A 22,511-nucleotide genomic window follows, 5' to 3' on the forward strand; every position below is an offset into this window, starting at 1 on the left:
TTGAGGCCCTTTTACTTCACTGTATTTGCTATATCATGCCCCTCCCTCCTGGCCTGTAAGGTTTCCATTGAGAAGACTAATGATAGCCTGATGGTTTTTCCAATATATGTGATCTTTTTTCTCTCTCTGGCTGCTTTTAACACTGTCTTTATCCTTGATTTTTGCCATTTTAATTATTTTATGTCATAGTGTTGTCTTTCTTGGGTCCCTTGTATTGGGAGATCTGTGCACCACCATGACTTGAGAGACTATCTCCTTCCCCAGATTGGGGAATTTTTCAGCAATTACCTCCTCAAAGACACTTTCTATCCCTTTTCTCTCTCTTCTTTTTCTGGTACCCCTATAATGCAAATATTGTTCTGTTTGGATTGGTCACACAGTTTTCTCAATATTCTTTCATTCCTAGAGATCCTTTTTCTCTCTGTAACTCAACTTCTTTTAATTCCTCTTCTCTAATTTCTATTCCATTTACAGTCTCCTCCACTGTATCTAATCTGCTTTTAAATCCCTTCATTGTATGTTTCATTTCAGGTATGGAATATCTTAATGATTGAATCTTTGTCCTAAATTCGTCTCTGAATTGTTGAATATTTTCTGTACCTCCATGAGATGTGTATGATTTTTATTTTGAAATCTCTTTAAGGAGGATTGATGAGTTTAGTTTCACTTGTCCCTTTTTTTTGTGGGATTTTGGGTTGAACTAGGTTCCTTGGATGTTTCATATTTGTATGTGGCACCCTCTGGTGCCCAGAAGTTCTACTCTTTGGAGCTTCTCAGCCCTTGGAGTGATGTCAGATGTCGCAGGGAGTGATGCTGGTGCCTGGAGCGGGGGAGGAAAGAAATGTTTCCTGCCTCTTGGGTGCTGTGCCTGTCTCCACTGCCAGAACCAGTGAGCAGAGTGCACAGGTGTAAGCCTCTATGCTTTGTGTTTCTGGCTGCCATAGGCTGGGCTTCCCTCTGCTGGCCTGACACCAGCGCAGGGGATGCCGGAGTGCCAGTTGTTGCTGGCTGGTAGGCAGGAAGGCTCGGCAGGCTGCATATCTTGCGGGGTGGTCCTTGGAGCTATGTAGCCTGCCAGGGGGATGGAGCACCTGAGCTCCTGAAAGTTCCCAAACTGCTGGGCAGACAGCGCCCAGACAATTTTGTTCAGCTGTCCTTTCTCCTGAGCAGCAAGCTCTGTGCCATCCTTGCCCCTGTAAGGAAGTCTCTAGGACTACCTGCTCTACTTTTGTCCCAGAGCAGCGGGATGTGGATCCCTGTTTTCCACAAGTGGCTGGAATCTCAGTCTGTCCAAGTATTCTGCCTGTCTTAGCTTTCCAACCCCACTAATCTGCAGAGCACTTTGCAATGTAGGTTCATGCTCCCAGAGCAGATCTCTGGGGCTGGGTGTTCAGCAGTCCTAGTCCTCTCTCCCCTCCATGCTCTGTTTCTCTTCCTCCCACAGGTGAGCTGGGGTGATGGAAGATCTTGGGTCCTGCCAGATCACAGCTTTGGTACATTACCCTGTTGCATGAGTTCTGTTCTTTTCTCCAGGTGTATGGAGTCTGGCACTACCTTCTTTCCTTCAGGATTGGTTGTATTAAGTATATTTTCATATTATATGTGGCTTTTGGAGTAGTTGTCTGTCTCACCTCTCACACCACCATCTCTAAGCCCTACAATATTGGCACTGGGAATCTTTAATAACTAACTCACACCCCTCTCACAAGTCAACTAGCTCAGTCCCTCAGCCTCCTGCTGCTCTGGATCCCAAGTAATTAAAAGGTGCCTGGGGCAGTTCCATGTCCTAGTTAACATCAATCATTACGTGGTGAGAAAGCTGTGGTAGAGAATGAGCTGCTCTAATCACCGCCCTGAAAAATAACACAAGCTGTTTTCAATGTCTATTTTGGCCCCATGTTCCTGTAAGTCTCCTCTTTCTTCAGACACCCCTCTATCGAGAAAACAAAACTCCCATTCATTGCTACAGAAGGTATAAATTGTTGCAACACTTATGAAAAGAATTCTGTCAGGATCTATTCATTTTTGTTTTTGAACAGATAATTCTATACCTGAGAATTTATCCATTATAATAAAAGCACCATTTAATTAAGAATATAAAAACACACAGCTATATGATGGGTGGTAATCAACAATTAAAAAATAAATAAATTCCCATCTGTAGAATTGGGGTTATTTTCAAATATAATATATTCCTTCAAAACAACAGTCTACAGTCATTACAAAGACTTTTTTGATGAATACAAGATTAGTCATAGAGATTTTTTGGTGCACATATTGTTTATTATTTCCTCTTAAACCCTCAAGGGAAAGAATCAAGTAGACAATATAACACATTCACTATAGAGATTTACCTGATGAACTCTTACAAGAAGACAGAGGTGCCACTGGATACAACCAAAGCACAAAAGATTATCATTGTGTAAAAAACACAGGGTCTCTATACCAGCATTTCTCCAAGAATCTGCTTTTTCTCCCTGTCCAGCTCACTTAGTTTGAGTGTTCTGACCAAATTATGAATTCATTCACTCAGCACACAGTAAAGACACACTATTTATCTACCATCCATCCCATCCACAAGTAGAAAGAGATACTTGCCTCTGATGCCTAAAATAACAGCCGGTAGCCTGGGAGCAGCAGCCAACAGACAAACACTCGGAACACCTCACGTCCCTCCTGCCCTGGGAGCCTCCCTGGGTCAGCAGCAGAGGGAGGAGCTGCTTCCTTCTCCAGGGCAGGCGGGGTAGAGCCAGGCAGGAGAGCCACTTGGCCCGCCCAGGGTTTACTCTGGACACACACCTCTACATCCTCAGGGTCTCTGATAGATCATCAATAGACAATTTCTTCAGAATAAGAGGAACTCACAAACTATATCTGCCACAGTGGAATTCATATTTTCATAATCTGACCCTACTTCAACACAAAAGTCATCATTTGTATCCTTACTAGTTTTCCTTCAAACACAGAATACATTTTATTTTGTTTTGCTCATGTGAGATGCTCCACCTCTGGTCTCCTTTTGCCTCTTTCCACCCTGCTGCACCCACCAGGAGATTTGCATGTTTCCCTAAGGGAGGCCAGAGATAAAAGGCCAGATCTAGTCCTGCTCCCACTTATCAGGAACCACCAGACAGACTTCTCAACATGGGGTTCCCTGCTCAGCTCCTGGGGCTGCTGATGCTCTGGATCCCTGGTTAGGGCAGAGGGTGGATGAGAAAGACAGGCAGGTGGAGAGGCTCAGCTTAAAGGTGCCACTGCCTTCTATGTGGTAGATAATATGGCGTGTCCTCCAGTTTGGGTATGCGACGCATAGATCTGAGAGGGTGAGGAAGATTCCATAAGGAACAAGAGCCTGTGCTTTGGGCAGTGGTGTAGTACACTGTGAAAGATCCCGAGGCCTTGCAAATCTTTGGTACTCTTGAAATCTGATAGTTTTGGAGTATGATTCAAAATCACACAAAAATGTGATTTGACATGAAATATATAGCAAAAAGAAAATTATATAAATTCGTTACAATATTTGTACCTCATTTTGTGATTTTCTTTCTACACTTTAGGATCCAGTGGGGATATCGTGTTGACGCAGACCCCGCTCTCCCTGCCCGTCAGCCCTGGAGAGCCGGCCTCCATCTCCTGCAGGTCCAGTGCGAGCCTCGTACACAATAATGGAAACACCTATTTGCACTGGTACCTCCAGAAGCCAGGCCAGGCTCCTCGGCTCCTGATCTATAAGGTTTCCAACCGTGACTCTGGGGTCCCAGACAGGTTCAGTGGCAGTGGGTCAGGGACAGATTTCACCGTGAAGATCAGCAGGGTGCAGGCTGACGATGCTGGAGTTTATTACTGCCACCAAGGTACAAAATATCCTCCCACAGTGATACAGCCCTGAACACAAACCTCCCTGCCCGGGTGGCCCAGCTGCCCAAATACATTGTTTAATCTGGGGAGCAGGCATGGCCAATTCTCTAAGTTTGCTTAAGAGGAGGATGTTGGGAAATCAGGGGGAGAGGTGGCAGCTGAGGGCCCTGGACCATAAAGGCCGTGGCTACACGTCTGACACCACATGTGATGGCCCAGCAGCTGCACAGCCCTGGCGTGGCAGAAGCCCCAGGAGGCGTGGGCCCACCTGCCCTCTGAGCGCCACACCTGCTGAGAGGGGGAGTTCATCACCTCGTGTGGAAGCTCATCCTGACCCTCCTGGTTTGCCTACACTCACCATGTCTGTCAGTCTCCATAACCACCAGAGAACAGGGAGATTCCTGGGACCCCAGGCTGCACAGCTCCCGGGCTCAGGCAGGTCCCAGGGCATCTTTAGGGGTAGTTGTTGGTCAGGGTCTGAAACAGGTATTTTCCCAGGTTTCCTACTTACTACTCTTCTTTTTCAGTACTTATCCCCTCTCCCCATGAAGCTGGTCTGGGTTCTTATTGTACACAGGCTCACCTCAGGGCTAGTGGCACAGAAGAATTAGTAAAGCCTTGGTTTTTGTACCTTCACAAGACACAAAAGATGCAAATGGAAAAGGTCTTTGACTTTCCTCAATAACATTTTCTTGAGAGTTAAAGTGAGTTTAAAAATTCCAAAAGTTGGGTTTTAAAAATAAAAAATATAAGCTGGAAGATAGAAGGCACAGAATTAGCTATATAACATGGAGGGACACAGAAGTATATGAGACTTCTTTTTTTTCTTCAGAATGTAATAATTTTAATACTCTGGACAGGTGTCAGGAAATGGGAATGGGAAGGGAATATAGGAGACATCACCTACTGGACAATTTTTCTGCTCTTTCGCTTATGACTGACAAAGCTGCAGATGGTAATGAGATTGTGTGCTGATGATATGAAAGCAGGAAGAAGCCCAGCTCTGCCTCCCAGGGAAACTCACAGAGTGGATGGGACTCCTGCCTGGCTTCCTTTGTTGAACCCTGACCCACTGCAGGTTTCATGGAAGAGTAGAGCAGTGAGAGTGGTTTTTGTTTGCAGTCATTAAAAGTGTATTAACATTCGTGTGTAAGGAGATCTGTGGTCATCTGAAGCATTCACGCGACTGAGGAGAAGAGAGCTTCTGAAAACTTATTCTTGCCTAAGAAGTGATCTGGCAGAGACCAAGTGGTTGTGTTGGGGGAGATGCAAAAAGTAGTGGCGTGTTAGCCAGGAGGCCCAGCACACCCTAAACAAACAGTGGAGATGGAGTCCAATGCTCATGATGCAGGTGTCTATTAAAAATGTTTGGCACAGCTTTTAAGAGAAATCACCCTGAACTCCAGGATACAGGTCTAGTCCATGTGCAGGCATGGGCCAGTCCAAGCAGACCAACTTTCCCTCCCAACTGCCCTCCTCACTGCTGCTCAGACACACCTGGATGTCTGGTTCCGCTGACGTGCTCTGTCACCTGCACTGAGCATTTGCAGCTCCGTAGATTTGAACCGTGATGAGAGCCTTTGTGTCCACATGTCAGCCTTTGTCCCAGGAATAAAATATGAAAGAAAACTTGCTTTTTTGAGTTATCTTTCTGCACTGCCAGAACTCTCAGCACAGACATGGTTTGGAGCATCACATTTCTGTGCACCATAGAAAAACCAAGAATTGTGCCTTGCATAGGAGAAGCTCATCAAACAAGTTGCTGTTCAAGAAAGAATTGTGACATTCGTGCCTTGACAGATAAAGAATGTATATTCTTAAAAATCAATTATTAAAATAAAGTTCCTACGTCCCCATCTTTCTCCCATCCCTGAACCTCCACCTCTTATATTTGACACATCTATGAAATCTCTCCTTTGCTGTCACACCATCCCAGGAACAGCACTGCCCAGTAGAATGTATGCAGGGATAGACGTACTCTCGGTGTGTGCTGAGCAACATCGCAGCTGTTGGAGCCCAGCTCCCTGCGGCAATGGAGCATTTGACATGTGCCCAGCATACCTGAGGACTCATGTTTTTTAAACATAAAGTTTAATCAATTTAAACTTAAATTTGAATAACTGCATATGATGAGAAGTTGAGGGATATTGGTTACCTCAGCCCTGAAGAGATCAACCGTTTCTCTGAAATTTCTCCTCACCTCCACAACCTGGCTCTCCCTGAGGAAGCTCATTCACCTGCCGCCCTCTCATGGGGTCGTTTCCTCTCGCGCATCCTAAGACCACTGACTACACAGTGCCAATAAGTGTGCTTCCTTGCTGCCCGCGGCCCCTCCCAGACCATTCTCATCCTTCACCCCTAAGGATGCTCAGATCTGAGTATCATGCCATTAAACCATGGCACCTATCACCCCCTCTCTCTTTGAAGTCATGTATGCCCTCATATCCATAATTTAATGAAGAAAAAAAAGAGTATCAGAAAGGTAAAAGAAGATAATGGGATAAGTTATGTCATAAGCCAAGAAAAGAGTTGCAAATATAGAGTATTATTAAACACAGAAAAGAAATTCACTTTTGGTAATGATGTACTATGTGGCACAGACATTTTGAAAACTATAGTCATACAAAATCAAATTTAATGATCTTCATCATTTCGTAAATGGGGTCTTATATACTCTTTTACATACAAGTAATCTGAGGCACAGATTATAGCTTGGAATTTTTCTTAGCACCCGTAAAATCTAGAATTCTATTTGAATGTCCACCTATCTTCTTTCAAACAGCATTACTTTTTTAGTAACTACTGTTACTCAAGCTTGAATAAACAGTGCAATCCTGAGAGTATTGTGCAAAAAATGTTTTTTCCAGATGTAAATTGTTCTTAAAGAGCATCATTTTCAGACATGACATATGGGATCCTGCATCTTAACAGCACCCCTAAATTATTCTTCTATTGCCTGAAGACTGGTCATTAAGCCAGCATTTGAAGACCACTTACTCACCATGTCCCCATAAACACAAGAGTCACAGTGCAGCCTGCTAAATGTTCTAACATTTATTGATCATCTAGAACACTACCTACAGGTGGTATGACATATGAATAATGGTATCTAACAGGAGAGTGAGGTCAGGTAACATAAGATTTTAAAAACTATGGCTTAAATTTAATTTTTCAAAGTCAGGTTATCAATGATTCATACATCAAGGTCACAGAGATGGTGGCACACATATAGAGTTCACAGCTACGGCTGCCGTGCTGTCAAGGATTTAGAGCACCGGGATCTATAATTGTAAATACAGCACAAGGAGGAAATGGAGTATGAGAATGTTATTTTTAGAATAAGAAGGACCAAGAAGAATAGAATGGAGTAAAGAAGCTAGTTCAGAAACAGAAACTATCAGGTGAAAATGTGGAGACTCAGAATAGAAAACGCTTAGCATGCTGGGGACACATGAGTTAGAGAAGCAGGCTAAGGTCTGATGGGGAAGCACTTGACAATAAGGGACTGATCATTGCACCCTGGGAAGCTCCCAAGGCCAAGAAATGAGCATGAGAATGTGGGACAGAGAAATGAATAAAACGGGAAGTTCAGAGTCATCAGGCACAGAGCAGGGACAGCTGATCCATCAGAGTGATGAACACTAAGCCCTTCTTCACAAGATGCAGTTGAAGTCATTGCTGTGTCAAGAATGTAGATTCATCTGTAGAGACAGCACAGTTTCACGTGATGCAAAACATCTGGGACAGTGGAGAGAAGGATCCACAACAGGTTATTATAGAGACTTCCTAGAATGACTTCCCTGTGCAAGAGACACAGGACAGGCTAATCTTTATTGTTGCAAGATAGAGCCACCAGACCAGCATCTCATTCAGCTGTGGGGACACAGGGCTGAGCAGGAAGGGTGCAGCTGGCGCAGCAGAGATGCACTGGCCTGTGGCCCTGGGGACGCCCTGGAGATGAGGTTTGTGTTTGAGGCTGAAGCACTGTGGGAGGATAGCTATAATGCTGCATACAGTAATAAGCTGCCACATCCTCAGCGTGTGTGCTGCTGCTGGTGAGAGTGAAATCTGTCCCAGACCCACTGCCACTGAACCTGTCAGGGACCCCAGATGCCCGGGTGAATGCCCAGGAGATGAGAAGTTTAGGAGCCTGTCCTGGTTTCTGCTGGTACCAGCCTAAGTAGTTCTTCTGGTTGGAGCTCTGCAGAAGACTCTGGCTGGACTTGCAGTTGATGGTAACCCTCCCTCCTACAGACACAGCCAGGGAGCCTGGAGACTGGATCATCACGATGTCCCCAGAGATGCCTGCGATCACAAATGAGCAGTGACTACACATGCCATCACTAATACATACAAATTTATGTGTATTGGTTTTCTTATTTATCATAAGCAATGAGACTGTTTTAGATAAAATATTATATCTGTTCTGGATGGGAAAATCTCTTTCCGATATAAAATCTTTCCCCACTAAGATCTCACCTGAGGCCCAGAGCAGCAGGAAGATGAGGAACTGGTGCTGGAGCACCATCCTGCTGTTGCTCAAGCGTCTGACCCTCAGGCCCCACAGGCAGGAGGCCCCTTTAATAGGGCTTCAGCAGCCAGCTGGGCCCCCAGTGGCCCATGCAAAGCAGCTGGGGGTGTGATTGCACAGTGCCTGTTCAGTGAGCTTTGAAGGAGAATAGTGGGAAGAAGGAGACAAAAATACCATTGCCCAGGAAATCTGATGGTATGCCTACAGAAGTCCCAAAGGCAACTTAAAGCTGTGATTCTCAAGCACTCCAGAAAAATTGCTAAATATGTTTTCAGTATGAAATTTATTTTTTTCAAACCAGCTGAGGAAATTTGAAAACCCAAACTGTAACAGAATATATGTAATTGTGAGGAGGTATGCAGGACACATTTGGAACCTAAAAAGTTGGTGTCAGTACATGAAACGTATTCATGTCCCAGGACAGAATGAGGATATACTGCACACATTTATGTCTTGATCTCAGATTCTTTTTTGAGTTTAAATCCGTCTTTGAAGTTCCTCTTGGACAACTCATAAGCATCTCAACAAGTCCAACCAGACGTTTCATGTTTTCTTCAAGACACACACTGTATAAGAAAATGAACCCACGCATAGCAAGGAACCACCCTGGTCACTAATCTCTGGGTCAACCAGTTCCTTCAACATCATTTGAAGTCCTCTAAGCCTTCTGTCTCCAACCAACCTAAGGTGGCACAGCTCCCCCTGGGTGTAAAAAGTGAAATAGCTTCAGCCCCAAGCACCTCTAGAACAGTTTTTTATTTCTTGCTCCGAATCAAATATAGCTACAGAATTACACAAATAGCAGAATCGAAAACTCTCCTAGGCATAGGGCATTGTGAACTCCATCAGAACCCTTGACCCCATGGAACTATCATTTGGGGAGGAGCAGACAAGAAACAACATTTCTGCAGTTGTTCCTAATCCACTCCCTCTGAAGTCTCTTCCCTAGAGCAATGCGATTGCTCAGGAAAAATGGGGTCATGGGTGTGCAGATGATTTAGTGTATCGTTAGCACACAGCATGAGCAGAGTCAGAGGAAGAGAGAATGAGTGAGTGTGATTTAACACGAGTTTCTAGGAAAATGAAGTCAATGGTAATCTCCCTTAACTGTCAGGTGTCCACATCATCTGCTCCCAGACAGTGCTGGTTCCTTTCATCACATCCCTGCAGCAGGAAACCACCAAGGCACAAGTGAGTGACAGATCTGTACTTGGACACTGTATACAAAAATCATCTGGTCACAGTTTTTTCAGAGCACAATTGTATTTTAATTTTCATTACTAGAAAAGAACCATTTCCATTTTATCCTTTTCCATTTTTTCCTTAACAACTGGAATTCATTTTGATAAAAGGGACAAGCATTTACCATTTTGATAAAAGGGACAAGTATTTACCACTATAAATGCCTCACACTTATAGTGACTCCTCATCTAAGTCCTTATCTTTATCTAATCCTTAACTAGGAGTGATGTTCACAGATGGAAGAAGGACATGTGTGTTCCCTCCTCCAGGACCTCGCTATTTTATACTTCCAAAGCTCTCAATTACTATTGGTAGACTCTTTAGTACTGAGAATGCTGGTTCCAAATCATTTCCATGGTTGTAATGCAGAACAGTAGATGGGCTTTTCCACTGTAGATACTGCTTTCAGCAGGAGACCACAGTGACCTGCCAAGAATGCTTATTACTGGAGCTTGACCTAAGGAGAATATCTCAGACTTTTTGATAGAGTTGGAGGAATGAATCCCATCTAGTACAAAGAACATTTAGCAACAGGAGCTGTTGGCATCCTCACTAAAGCTTCCCTTACCATGGAACTAGCACAGTGGAAGTCAAAGTGAAGAAGAAATTAGATTCTAGTGATATAAAGAAGTGCCTGGATCAAACCTTTCCTATGTGTTCTGCTGTGGGCTTCTCATTAGCTTAAATATCTGTATTACCTTTATTATCGAATGCAGAGCAAATTGAGGTTTCTGTTACTTTCAGCTGAGAATTTGCCTTAGGATTTTGTAGTTTTAACCAACCTAACTCAGTATTGAAATTGGAAACATCACCGTATATTTATTTTACCTTCTGAAATCTCTTCACAGGAAATGTAAAACAACACAGGAAACATGTTGTTTATAAACAGTGTGTTCTTAACCTGGAGAACCATGAAAATGTATGCAAATATGGTAATAGCAGAATTTTCTGTGGGAAAGTTAACTATTTTCCTGTGGTTGTCAAAAATGTTCTTTTTTATTTTAAAATATTAAAAATCCTCAATCTAAGGCATAAATGCAATTATTTTTTATCTTAGCTACAACTCTGAGAGGGGACAAAACCTCTTCCAGCAATGTATTCACAAGATGAAAAGGATCAGAAACACACAAACCATGTACAACCACATTTTGTAATAAAAATAATAGTAGCAAAATTGATAGCACTGGTGGTCCGTATGTTTGAACTAGCTGTCTATGTTCATTGCATTTCACAAGCTCTTTCTCATCATAAATTGCATCTCTTCTAGTCAGTAATCACAAAGATCCCAACAATCAAAAGTCTGGGACCAATGAGCTTCACTGCTGACTTCTACCAAGCATTCAAAGAAGTCTTAATACCTATTTTAGTTCAACTTCCAAAAAACTTAAGAGAAGGGATGCTTCCAAACTCACTTTCTGAGACCAACATTATCCTGATACCAAAACCAGACAATGCTAGCACAGGAAAATAAAATTATAGGCAAATAACCTGAAGAGAATTCATGGGAAAATCCTAAACAAAATATTAGCAAACTAAATTCAAAAATACATCCAAAGAATTAAATATATGAGAAGCCCACACCTTTTCCTCAAAGATCAGGAACCAGACAAGGATGCCCACTCTTGACACTTTTCTTCAACATAGTGTTGTAAGTCCAGTGGAAGAGAAGCAAATGATATATTCCAAGCAGAAACTGCTTCCTATAGGGAATTCATGTCTACACTGCATTTCTTCAAAGCCTGGTGATCTAATAAGAGAAGCATATAGTAGGAATTGGCAATTCCCTAGTGTTCCCCAGAAGCCAAATAGCATGTTACCTTGGAGATAGAGGCTCCTAGCCATGTGGGCTCTGGCCTGTGTGGCGGCTCTCTGGTGGAGGTGCTGAGGCTCCCTCACCTCTGTTAGGGGGTGTTGTGTATTTTCCTCAGTCTTGTTGCACCACAACAAAGAATTGAAGGGCAGAGACACAGTAGTGAAGCAGAGTAAAAGTTTTATTTACAGTTACTTAGAGTGAAAAAGTACAGGTGACCTCAGGGAGGAGAGGTGCCGTGAAAGGCTGGAGAGAGAAAGTGCATACTCAGAGAAAGGGGAGTGTGTGGGCTACTTCAGAGAGATAGAGATGCTCTAAAATGTTGGAAAGAAAGTCAAAAGTTACACACTTAAAATGTTGAGCAACTTCAGAGAGAGAAGCACCCTGAAGGGTTGAAAAGAGAAATTTTAAGGTTACACACATAGAAAGTGTGTGCGACCTCAGAGAGAAGAGCATGCTGACAGGTTGCAGGTACCCCCTTTTAAGGATTTTTCAGGAATATGACAAAGGGCTGGGGGCACAGGCTTATTAAGTGGTCCCCGAATATTTTAAATTAACTTAACACAAGAAATTTACTGCTCTGATTTCTCCCTGAGATACTTGCTTCTTGTTCCGGGAGCATATCAAACAAGATCTCCTGCCTGGCCCCCTAGGTGGGCTGAGTTATTGTGTGTTTGTTAGTAAGTTAAGAATCATACTTGTTAACTTCCTGGATTTTAAAATGCAATCTTATCTTTAAGATGGAATCCTTCCTGCCTTTTACTATATTGTTTATGGCTGGACCTGTTTGCTAAATTAGTTGCCCAGGTTGCACATTACTTGATTAGGGCTGAAAGAAGAAAAACAGCATATAGGTAAAGTTAAAAAATTAGCTGAGCCTGCATGACTAACACAGTAAAGACATGCACTATGCTGATATACCCTCCTTTATCTGGGGAATATTCAAACATTTCCAGGCCAAGTTACTCCTGGCCTTTTGAGCTTTAACTTGACTAATTAAGTAATACTGCATCTTTTCTGGGTTTCTAGTTTTAACTGGTTAACTTTCTGAGTCCCTTGTAGTGGGCTTTACTGGCCTTAGTTCTCTCTCCACCCCACTCATATCTATTTTCCTGCCAAATACCTCCACAGGGGAGTCTCCACTCACCACCTCCGTCCCTGTAACTTACTGCAGGTACTGATGTATGGTATTGAAGGCACCTCTTCCTACAGGGTCCCTCATTGAGTAGCTCTAGGGGAAACCAGAAAGGAACAAGCATTCTGGGCAGTGTGCTCATGCAAGTGACGGTGGTGATGGAGGGACAGCATGCAGCCTGCATGGTCACTAGCATCATTTCTCTCAGAAGTTTGCCAGTTGGTGGAAGGCCCCAGAGTATGTTTGTATGTGCTCCCAACTGTCATCATCAAGTTGGGTTTCATAACATGAAAACTCTATTAGGTGGATGAGTAAATAGAAATGGAGGGAATTGTATAAAATATATGGGAACAGTTTGACAAACACTGAAAGCCTTTCTGGTTAAAATAAATAACAAATTCAATGCAGATGGAGCATTTCTTTTTCTTAATATGAAAATATGTTGCTGGTCAAAATCCTTCCAGATGCCAGACCACAGTCATTGTCCCTGGGAGGTTGTTAGAACCACAAAGCCGCAGGCTCCTCCTGACACCGACTATGAAGTCTTCATTTTGATGAGATATCGTATCTGTGTAAGTTTCAAGATCATCTGTTTTAGAGCATATTTACATCAGCTAGAGGGGCTTTTTTCCCCATTTCCATTGAAGAAAATTCTATTTAAAGTCACATATTGAAACACTTTCAAATTATTTTCTAATCAACACAAAATAAGTTTAAAATTTCTTTTGAGATTATAAACATTGGAAAATATAGTAAATGCCATGATGAAATACCTTAAGAATTAAATGAATTAATGGTCATCAAAAACCTGATGAATTATGAAGATGTAAGAATAAATTGAAATTACATGCAATTGTGTTGTTAGATGATTTGGCTTACTTTTGCTTGGTCGGATTGGGGAAAATCTGTTGCCTCCTGTAACTTGAATGAGTTGAAGTGCCTTGGTTAGTCACCATCACCACACCTTCAGTTTTGGCCCCAGATCAACCACAGTCCATAGGCTGGAGACAAACTCATTTGCCTGCAGAAGAAACACACAGCTGAGCCCTGACTGGAACATCCACATAACCGTTAACATGAACATCCTTGATTATAGGAATAAGCATTTAGTATTATAAGCCAAGAACTGTTGAATGGTTAGTTACTGTAGGGACGAAGTGCAGGCCACCCTAAGATGTGCCACTGTGACATGCAGATTATTCTGAACTGAAAACAAAAGCAAAAAAAGACTGAGGAAGATCTTTTGACCTTCCCCCACCCGCACAGCTGCATACAAAAAATTGAGGTGGAGGAACTGCCCCAGGAGGGGATAGGTATCATCACAGAGAGCTATATTTTGATGTAAGCTAAGGGTGAATGGCAAGAAGGAATGTGCAAAGCCTTTTAAAATTTCTTTCTGTGTGCCATTATTTCTGTGGAGGCCCATCAAATATTATGTTTGCCAGGCATTTATTGTTTATTCTAATATTCCTATGAATTTTGTCCCCTTTCCTTTGAAGTCTCAGACAACTAGCCATTTCCCCTTGGTACAGGCTGACATATGTATCTTATTTTCCCAGATCTTTGGAAACTATGTCTGTTGATTCCCCATATGGACATAATTAAACTTTGGGTTTTTCTCCTTTCAATCTGTCTCATGTCAATGTAATTCTTAGATCAGGCAAAAAGAAGAACCTTGAGGGTAGAGGAAATTTCTTTATCTGCAGCACTACAAACTAATATTGTGTAAAATCTGACTGATACAACATGTACACATCCACACTTTGAGATGCATAGTTTTTATTAAAACCAATGGCATAAAATGAATACCTAGTGTTGGTCCAGGCCAGAAAGGGTTCCCAGGTCTGGGCAACTACATTCTGGATTCTCTGAGACCAAAAATGACAATGGAATGTTTGGGGGTAAAAAGGTTTACACCAAGGTTTGTTATCCTGGTGGCAGTTCAAGCAATAGAATCATGTCTGCATCTGGCAAATCTGCAATTCCCCTCAGCCTCCATCTCTGCCAGCCAGGCCTCTCCACCACGATGCAGCACACTGGGCAGAGTTCTTTATATAGAAACACAGACAATAATGGGTGTGGGTAAAAACTGCAATATTTCCAGAACCTCTGGCCTGGCCTCAGTCCTGTTACATAACAATAGGTGTTCACTGCTACAGCCTCTCACATACTCCAAGGACAAGGGGTGTAGAGAAGCTGTTCTCTCGTCCCCTCTGTTGTGCAATTGGTCTGGCACCTGTCAGTCACTGGGGCTCCTCCTGTGAACTTTCTCCCAAGAGGAGCAGGGAGAGAGGTCAGGGCACACAGGGGTGGGGAGAGGAACAGGCAAGCTGGAGTAGCTGCAGGAGAGAGATGAACAGCGCAAGGCATTTTGTAAACAGTAAAGAGCTTCTCCCATATAACTTTTCCCTTGACTTCTTTTGGCTTCACCAGTTTGAATAGTTTATTCACCTCCCCTGGGAACATGCTTCCTCTGGAGCTGCAATGGGTTATTGCAGACACATGTGGAAGCATGTGCCTGTGTAGTAGGCTTCATGTGACTTCATTGCACGTACACAGTGGGAAATAGATTAGGATCAGGTGTGGGTCCTGGCCTTGAAAATTCCATTTTCCCAACACTTAGCAATCCATTTGTAAAGAAATATAAAAACATAGAAAAATGTCTTTGAAAAGTAAATGTTTGAATGAAAAGAGTAAAATTTACTACATATGTGGAATCATCTAACTAGAGCTATCCATATTTAACAGTAAAGAATAAGTTTTTATACATAATACCGAATTATTAAAATGATCACATCCCAATTTAATAAAATTGAATATATAAATACATATGTACATAAGTAAATATGTGTATGATATATATATATGTGCATACATATTTTCAATGTGCATACAATTATTTTGTGAATGAAATGGGTTAAAATGACTCAAGTTACTCCCCAAGAAAAATTGTTGTCTAGGACCAGATATACTACCTTATCTGGTTTGCAGAATTTTCTTAATAGTCTTTCTAAGTAACACACCAATTGATGTGTTTTCCTGAAATTATGCATTCTTTTTTTTAAATTTATTAAATTATCATTAATATGCGCTTATAATGGTTTCAGTTAAACAACACACTAGTTTCAACATTCACCCAAATTGTTAAGTCCCCATCCCCTCTATTGCAATCATTGCCTATCAGCATAGTAAGATGTTATAGAGTCATTAATTGTCTTCTCCATGCTATACTGCCTTCCCTGTGACCTATATCGTGACTGAAAGTTATAGTACCCCTTAATCCTCATCTGCCTCACCACCCACCTTATCCAACCCCTCCACTTTGGAAACCACTAGACCCTTCTCTGTGTTTGTCAGTCCATGACTATTTTGTTCCTTCAGTTTTGCTTTTATTGTTATACTCCACAAATGAGTGAAATCATTTGGTACTTGTGTTTCTCCACCTGGCATATTTCACTGAACATAGTACTCTCTAGCTCAATCTATATTGTTGAAAATGGTAGGATTTCCTTTCTTTTTATAGCTGAATATTATTCCATTGTGTATATATACCATATCTCTTTTATCCATTCATCTATTGATGGACTCGGGTTGCTTCCGTATTTTGGTGATTGTAAATACTGCAGTGATAAACATACAGGGGTGTATGTATATTCAAATCATGAATTTTGTTTTCTTCAGGTAAATTCCTAGGAGTAGAAATACTGGGTCAAATGGTATGTCTGTCTTTAGTTTTTTGAGGAACCTCCATATTGCTTTCCACAGTTGTTGTACCAGTTTACACTTCCACCAACAATGTGGGACTGTTCCCCTTTCTCCACATCCTAGACAGCATTTGTTGTTGTTTGTCTTTTGGATACTGGCCATCCTAACTGGTGTGAGGTGATATCTCATTGTTGTTTCAATTTACATTTCCATGATGATTAGCAATGTGGAGCATCTTTTCATATGCTTGTTGGCCATCTGAATTTCTTCTTTGGAGAAGTGACTGTTCAGATCCTCTGCAAATTTTTTAATTAGGTCATTTGTTTTTTTGGTGTTGAGTTGTGTCAGTTCTTTATATATTTTGGATGTTAACCCTTTGTTGGATAAATCATTCATGACTATATTCTCCCATACTGTAGGGTACCTTTTTGTTCTGCTGATGGTGTTCTTTGCTGTACAGAAGCATTTTAGTTTGATGTAGTTCCACTTGTTCATTTTTTATTTTGTATCTCTTATGCAAGGAGATGTGTACAGGAAAATGTTGCTCATATTTATATTCAGAAGATTTTTGCCTATGTTTACTTTTAAGAGTTTTATGACTTACATTCAGGTCTATGATCCACTTCGAGTTTACTTCTCTGTATGGAGTTAGACAATAATCCAGCTTCATTCACTTACATGTAGCTGTCCAGTATTGAAAACACCAATTGTTGAAGATCTTGTTGGCAGGACATAAAAATCATTAAAACCTTCCAAACTTCTTAAATACTCTTATCCTAACCATGACAAAAGAACATCTGACAAAGATAGCTCGTAAACAAGGAACTAGAGATCACATACTTAATAGTAATGAAAATGCTATTAGAAACTGATTATATAGAAATGGCACATGACAGTATCTGCCTTCCGAGGCTGTCCACTTGATGTAGTCTTGAGCCAGTGACCTCTCTTGGCCCCACAGGGTCCCCTGTAATCATTAACTTCTGTCAGGATATGTGAGAGACAGCAAAACAGCCAGGGAGACAGACTAGCAATTCCTGGGGGCAAACACACAATCAGCTGTAACCCATGGGCATGAACATGTGGGTGTCCCTCTAAAACATAGCAGCAGCCCAGGGTCATAAATACCCAGCCATGGGGGAGCTTCCACTGCTAATACGGCCTCAAATCAGGGCTCAGGATTCAGGACCTTCAGAGAAACAGGTTCTTGAAGAAAATGTAGTAGAGGATTCCAATGCTTACCAGTGTTTTATAAGCTTGTCATGTTTCTGGAAACACTGAATACTCAAGATATCAAAGAATATCAGGTTCTGTCATCATATCATAAAAACCAAATATGGATAATCTAAGAGCAAAGTAAATTTTTTTCAGAGTTCATGTCTGAGTCAGACAAGGGAATGCAATGATCTGAAATGCAACAGTGTGATATTCATTTTAAAATGTCAATGTGGTCTTAGAACAAACTACATTACATATTTTGCTGACCTATTTCTCTTCATAAATTTCAGAATTACCTAAAATCAAATCCAGAATTCTGTAAGAATGAGTACATATATATGTACATATAAGCTTCCTACCCATAACTTGATATGTTCTGTACTGTTAATCCTGAAAGGAGAAGACAATGTGAGCTCAGGGAACAAAAGCCATCTCTTTCTTCAGGTCCTCTTGGGTGATGGAAGAAACTGTCATGCATACAATTATGTGGAGGATGATTGATCACTGAAGAAATCCCAGCTTTCAGAGGGGAGCGCAGACTGCCCTAATTAGCTCAAACTGCCTCAGTCCCTTGGAGCCAACCCCAGGCACTCGGAATCTTTAATAACCAGCCCACACCCCTCTCTCTCCAGTCAACCAGCTCAGTCCCTCAGCCTCCTGCTGCTCTGTGTCCCAGGTAAGGCGAGGGGGTCCAGGCAGTTCCAGGCCCTGGTTACCAGCAATCATTACATGGTGAGCAAGCTGTGGTAGGGAATGAGCTGCTCTAATCACCGCCCTGAAATATAACACAAAATGTTTTCAATACTTATTTTGGCCCCCTGTTCCCGGAAATCCCCATCTTTCTTCAGACACCCCTACACTGAGAAAGAAAACTCCTCTTCATTGCTACAGCAGGAATGTTGCAAGACTTAACAGAAAGCATTCTGCCAGAATCTATTTGTATTTACGTTTTGCAATAGATCATTCCATACCTGGGAATTTATCCATGGTAATAGAAGTACCATTTGATGGAGAACATAAAACACACTGCTATATTAACAGTAGTAATCAACAATTTTAAACAAAGTAAATTCCCATCTGTATAATTGGGGTTATTTTCAAATGTAATATAATCCTTTGAAACAATAGTCTATATATACATTACAAAGACTTAATTTGATAAATACAGGAGTAGTCATAGAGGGTTTCTTTTAGGTGCACATAATGTTTATTATTTCCTCTGAAAACCTTTTAGGAAGAGGATCAAGTTGTTAATATAATGCATTCTCCCTAGAGATTTTCTTGATGAACTCTTTAGAAGAAGAAAAAGGAGCCATTGGGTGCAACCAAAGGACAAAAGGCTATTTTTATGTTAAAAAAAGCAATAGGGTCTGTTTACGAGCTTTTCTCCAAAAATCAGGTATTTCTTCCTGTCCAGCTCACTTAGTTTGAGTGTTCTGACAAATTATGAATTTATTCGCTCAGTGCACAGTAAAGACAAGCTATTTATCTGTTTTCTATTCTTCCCAACCACCAGTGGAAAGAGATACTTACCATCTAACACCTAACATAACAGCCGGTAGCCTGGGAGCAGCAGCCAACAGACAAACACCTGGGAGCCTCCCTGGGTCAGCAGCAGAGGGAGAAGCTGCTTGCTTCTCCAGGGCAGGCGGGGTAGAGCCAGGTGGGAGAGCCACTTGGCCCGCCCAGGGTTTACTCTGGACACACACCTCTACCTCCTGGACACACTCACTGTCTCTGCCACACGGGAATTCATATTTTTTCATAATCTGAACCTAACTTCACACAAATCAACACTGTTTCCTTATTAGTTTTCTTTCAAACACAGAATACTTGATTTTTCATTTGGCTCACACGAGACCCTCCTCCTCCACTCTCTTTTTGACTCTTTCCACCCTGCTGCACCCACCAGGAGATTTGCATATTTCCCTAAGGGAGGACTCAGATAAAAGGTCAGCTCTAGTCCTGCTCTGACTTATCTGGACTGATCAGACAGACTTCTCAAAATGGGGTTCCCTGCTCAGCTCCTGGGGCTGCTGATGCTCTGGATCCCTGGTAAGGGCCGAGGGCGGATGAGAAGGAGAGGGGTGTGGGGAGGCTGAGCTCGGGGACACCACCGCCCTGCATGTGAATTCTGTCTTCATGATTGATAATATGATGTGTCCTCGAGCTGGGGCATGCAGTGCTTAGATCAGGGAGGGTGAGGAGGATTCCAGAAGATGCAAGAGCCTGTGCTTTGGGCAGTGGTGTACCACACTGTGAAAGATCCCTAGGCCTTGCAAACCTTGGGTTCTTTTTAAAATTGAACTTGTGGGATATGATTTAAAATCACACAAAAACATGATTTGACCTGATATACATAGCAAAAAGAAAATTATAAATTTGCTTGCAATATTTGTACCTAATGTTGTGATTTTTTCTCACTACTTTAGGCTCCAGTGGGGATGTTGCATTGATGCAGACCCCGCTCTCCCTGCCCGTCAGCCCTGGAGAGCCGGCCTCCATCTCCTGCAGGTCCAGTGAGAGCCTCCTGCACAGTGATGGAAACACCTATTTACAATGGTTTCTTCAGAAACCAGGCCAGGCTCCTTGGCTCCTGATCTATAAGGTTTCCAACCGAGACTCTGGGGTCCCAGACAGGTTCAGTGGCAGTGGGTCAGGGACAGATTTCACCCTCAAGATCAGCAGGGTGCAGGCTGACGATGCTGGAGTTTATTACTGTCACCAAGGTACAAAAGTTCCTCCCACAGTGATACAGCCCTGAACACAAACCTCCCTGCCCGGGTGGCCCAGCTGCTGAAAAACATTGTTTAATCTGGGGAGCAGGCATGGCCAATTCTCTGAGTTTGCTTAAGAGGAGGATGTTGGGGAACCAGGGGGAGAGGTGGCAGCTGAGGGCTCTGGACCATACAGGCCTTGGCTACACATCTACCACCACACATTGTGGCCCAGCAGCTGCACGGCCCTGGCGTGGCAGAAGCCCCAGGAGGCGTGGGTCCACCTGCCCTCTGAGCGCCACACCTGCTGAGAGGGGGAGTTCATCACCTCCTGTGGAAGCTCATCCTGACCCTCCTGGTTTGCCTACACTCACCATGTCTGTCAGTCTCCATAACCACCAGAGAACAGGGAGATTCCTGGGACCCCAGGCTGCACAGCTGCTGGGCTCAGGCAGGTCCCAGGGCATCTTTAGGGCATAGTTCTTGGCCAGGATCAGAAACCGGTATTTTCCCAGGTTTCCCACTTACTACTCATCTTTTACATTACTTATCCCCCCAGCCCATGAAGCTGGTCTGAGTACGTACTGTACACAGGCTCACCGCAGGGCGAGTGGCTGAGAACAAATCATAAAGCCTTGATTTTTGAGGATCCACATAGACTTTTGTACCTTCACAACACACAAAAGATGCTAATGGGAAAAGTTTTCAATTTTCCTCAATACCATTTTCTTGTGAGTTAAAGTGAGTTTTAAAATTCCAAAAGTTGGGTTTTAAAATAAAAGCATAAGCTGGGAGACAGAGGGCACAGAATTAGTTGTGTATCATGGAGGGCCACCGAACTATATGAGACTTCTTTTTTTTCTTCGGAATGTAATAATTTTAATACCATGGACAGATGTTAGGAAATGGGAACATAAAGAGAAAATAGGAAACATCAACTATTGGACAATTTTTCTGCTCTTTTGCTTATTACTGACAAAGCTGCAGATGGTAATGAGATTGTGGGTTGATGATATGAAAGCAGGAAGAAGCCCAGCCATGCTTCCCAGGGAAACTCACATAGTGGATGGGACTCCTGCCTGGCTTCCTTTTTGAACTCTGACCACTGCAGGTTTCATGGAAAAGTAGAGCAGTGAGAGCGGTTTTCTGTTTGCAGTGATTAACAGTTTATTAACATTCCTGTGTAAGAAGATCTGTGGCCATCTGAAGCATTCATGCAATCTAGCAGAGGAGATCTTCCGACACTTATTCTTTCCTAAGAAGTGGCCTGGCAGATGCAAAGTGATTGTGTTGGGTGATGTAAAATGCAGTGATGTGTTAGCCAGGAGGCCCAGCACACCCTAAACAAACAGTGGAGATGGACTCCAATGCTCATGATGCAGGTGTCTACTTAAAATGTTTGGCACAGCTTTAAGGAAAAATCACCCTGAACTCCAGGATGCAGGTCTAGTCCATGTGCAGGCATGGGCCAGTCCAAGCAGACCAACATTGCCTCCCAACTGCCCTCCTCACTGCTGCTCAGACACACCTGGACGTCTGGGCCCACTGATGTGCTCGGTCACCTGCACTGAGCATTTGCAGCTCCAAAGCTTTGAACCCTGAAGAGAAGTACAAAAGATCTGAGTCCACATGTCTGCCTTTGACCCAGGAGTAAGAAGATCCCAGGTCAATGGCTACTCTAGTCACCACAGTTATAGAAAACTTGCTTTTTCCAGTTATCTTTTTGCACAACAAGGACTCTCAGCACAGAAATGGTATGGAGCAAGAGGTTACTGTGTCATGTAGAAAAATCAAGAATAGTGACTTGCATAAAAGAGGCTCATCAAATGTATTGACTATCAAGAATTAGGACACTCATGCCTTGAGAGATAAATAATCATATTCTTAAAAACTAGTAGTTGAAATAAAATTCCTACTTCTCATCTTTCTCACCTCCCTGACCCTCAATAATATTTGAAAAATCTATGAAATTTCTCCTTTGCTCTCCTACCATCCCTTGAACAGCATTGCCCAGTAGAAAGTATGCAGTGATGGATGTGCTCTCTGTGTGTGCTGAGCAGCACAGTGGCTGCTGGAGCCAGAGACCAGCCCCCTGCAGCTATTGAGCATTTGACATGTGCCCAGCATACCTGAGGACTCATGTTTTTAAATATACATTTTAATCCATTTAAAATTAAATTTGAATAGCCACATGTGATGAGAAGTTGAGGTATATTGGTTACCTCAGACCTAAAAAGCTCAACCCTTTCTCTGAAATTTCTCCTCACCTCCACAACGTGGCTCTCCCTGAGGAAG

General features: G+C 42.5%; 1 gene segment (V, D, J or C); it reads left to right on the forward strand.

The window, feature by feature from the left end:
- Nucleotides 1–3,080: 3,080 nt before the first annotated feature.
- LOC130682679 (immunoglobulin kappa variable 2-29-like) lies at nt 3,081–20,263 on the forward strand. The segment is given in 3 exon segments: nt 3,081–3,193; nt 3,558–3,639; nt 20,014–20,263. Coding segments are annotated over 3 exon segments (381 nt in total).
- Nucleotides 20,264–22,511: the final 2,248 nt, after the last annotated feature.

This window comes from Manis pentadactyla, chromosome 2, assembly GCF_030020395.1.
Source record: "Manis pentadactyla isolate mManPen7 chromosome 2, mManPen7.hap1, whole genome shotgun sequence".
Classification (NCBI taxonomy): Eukaryota; Metazoa; Chordata; class Mammalia; order Pholidota; family Manidae; genus Manis; species Manis pentadactyla.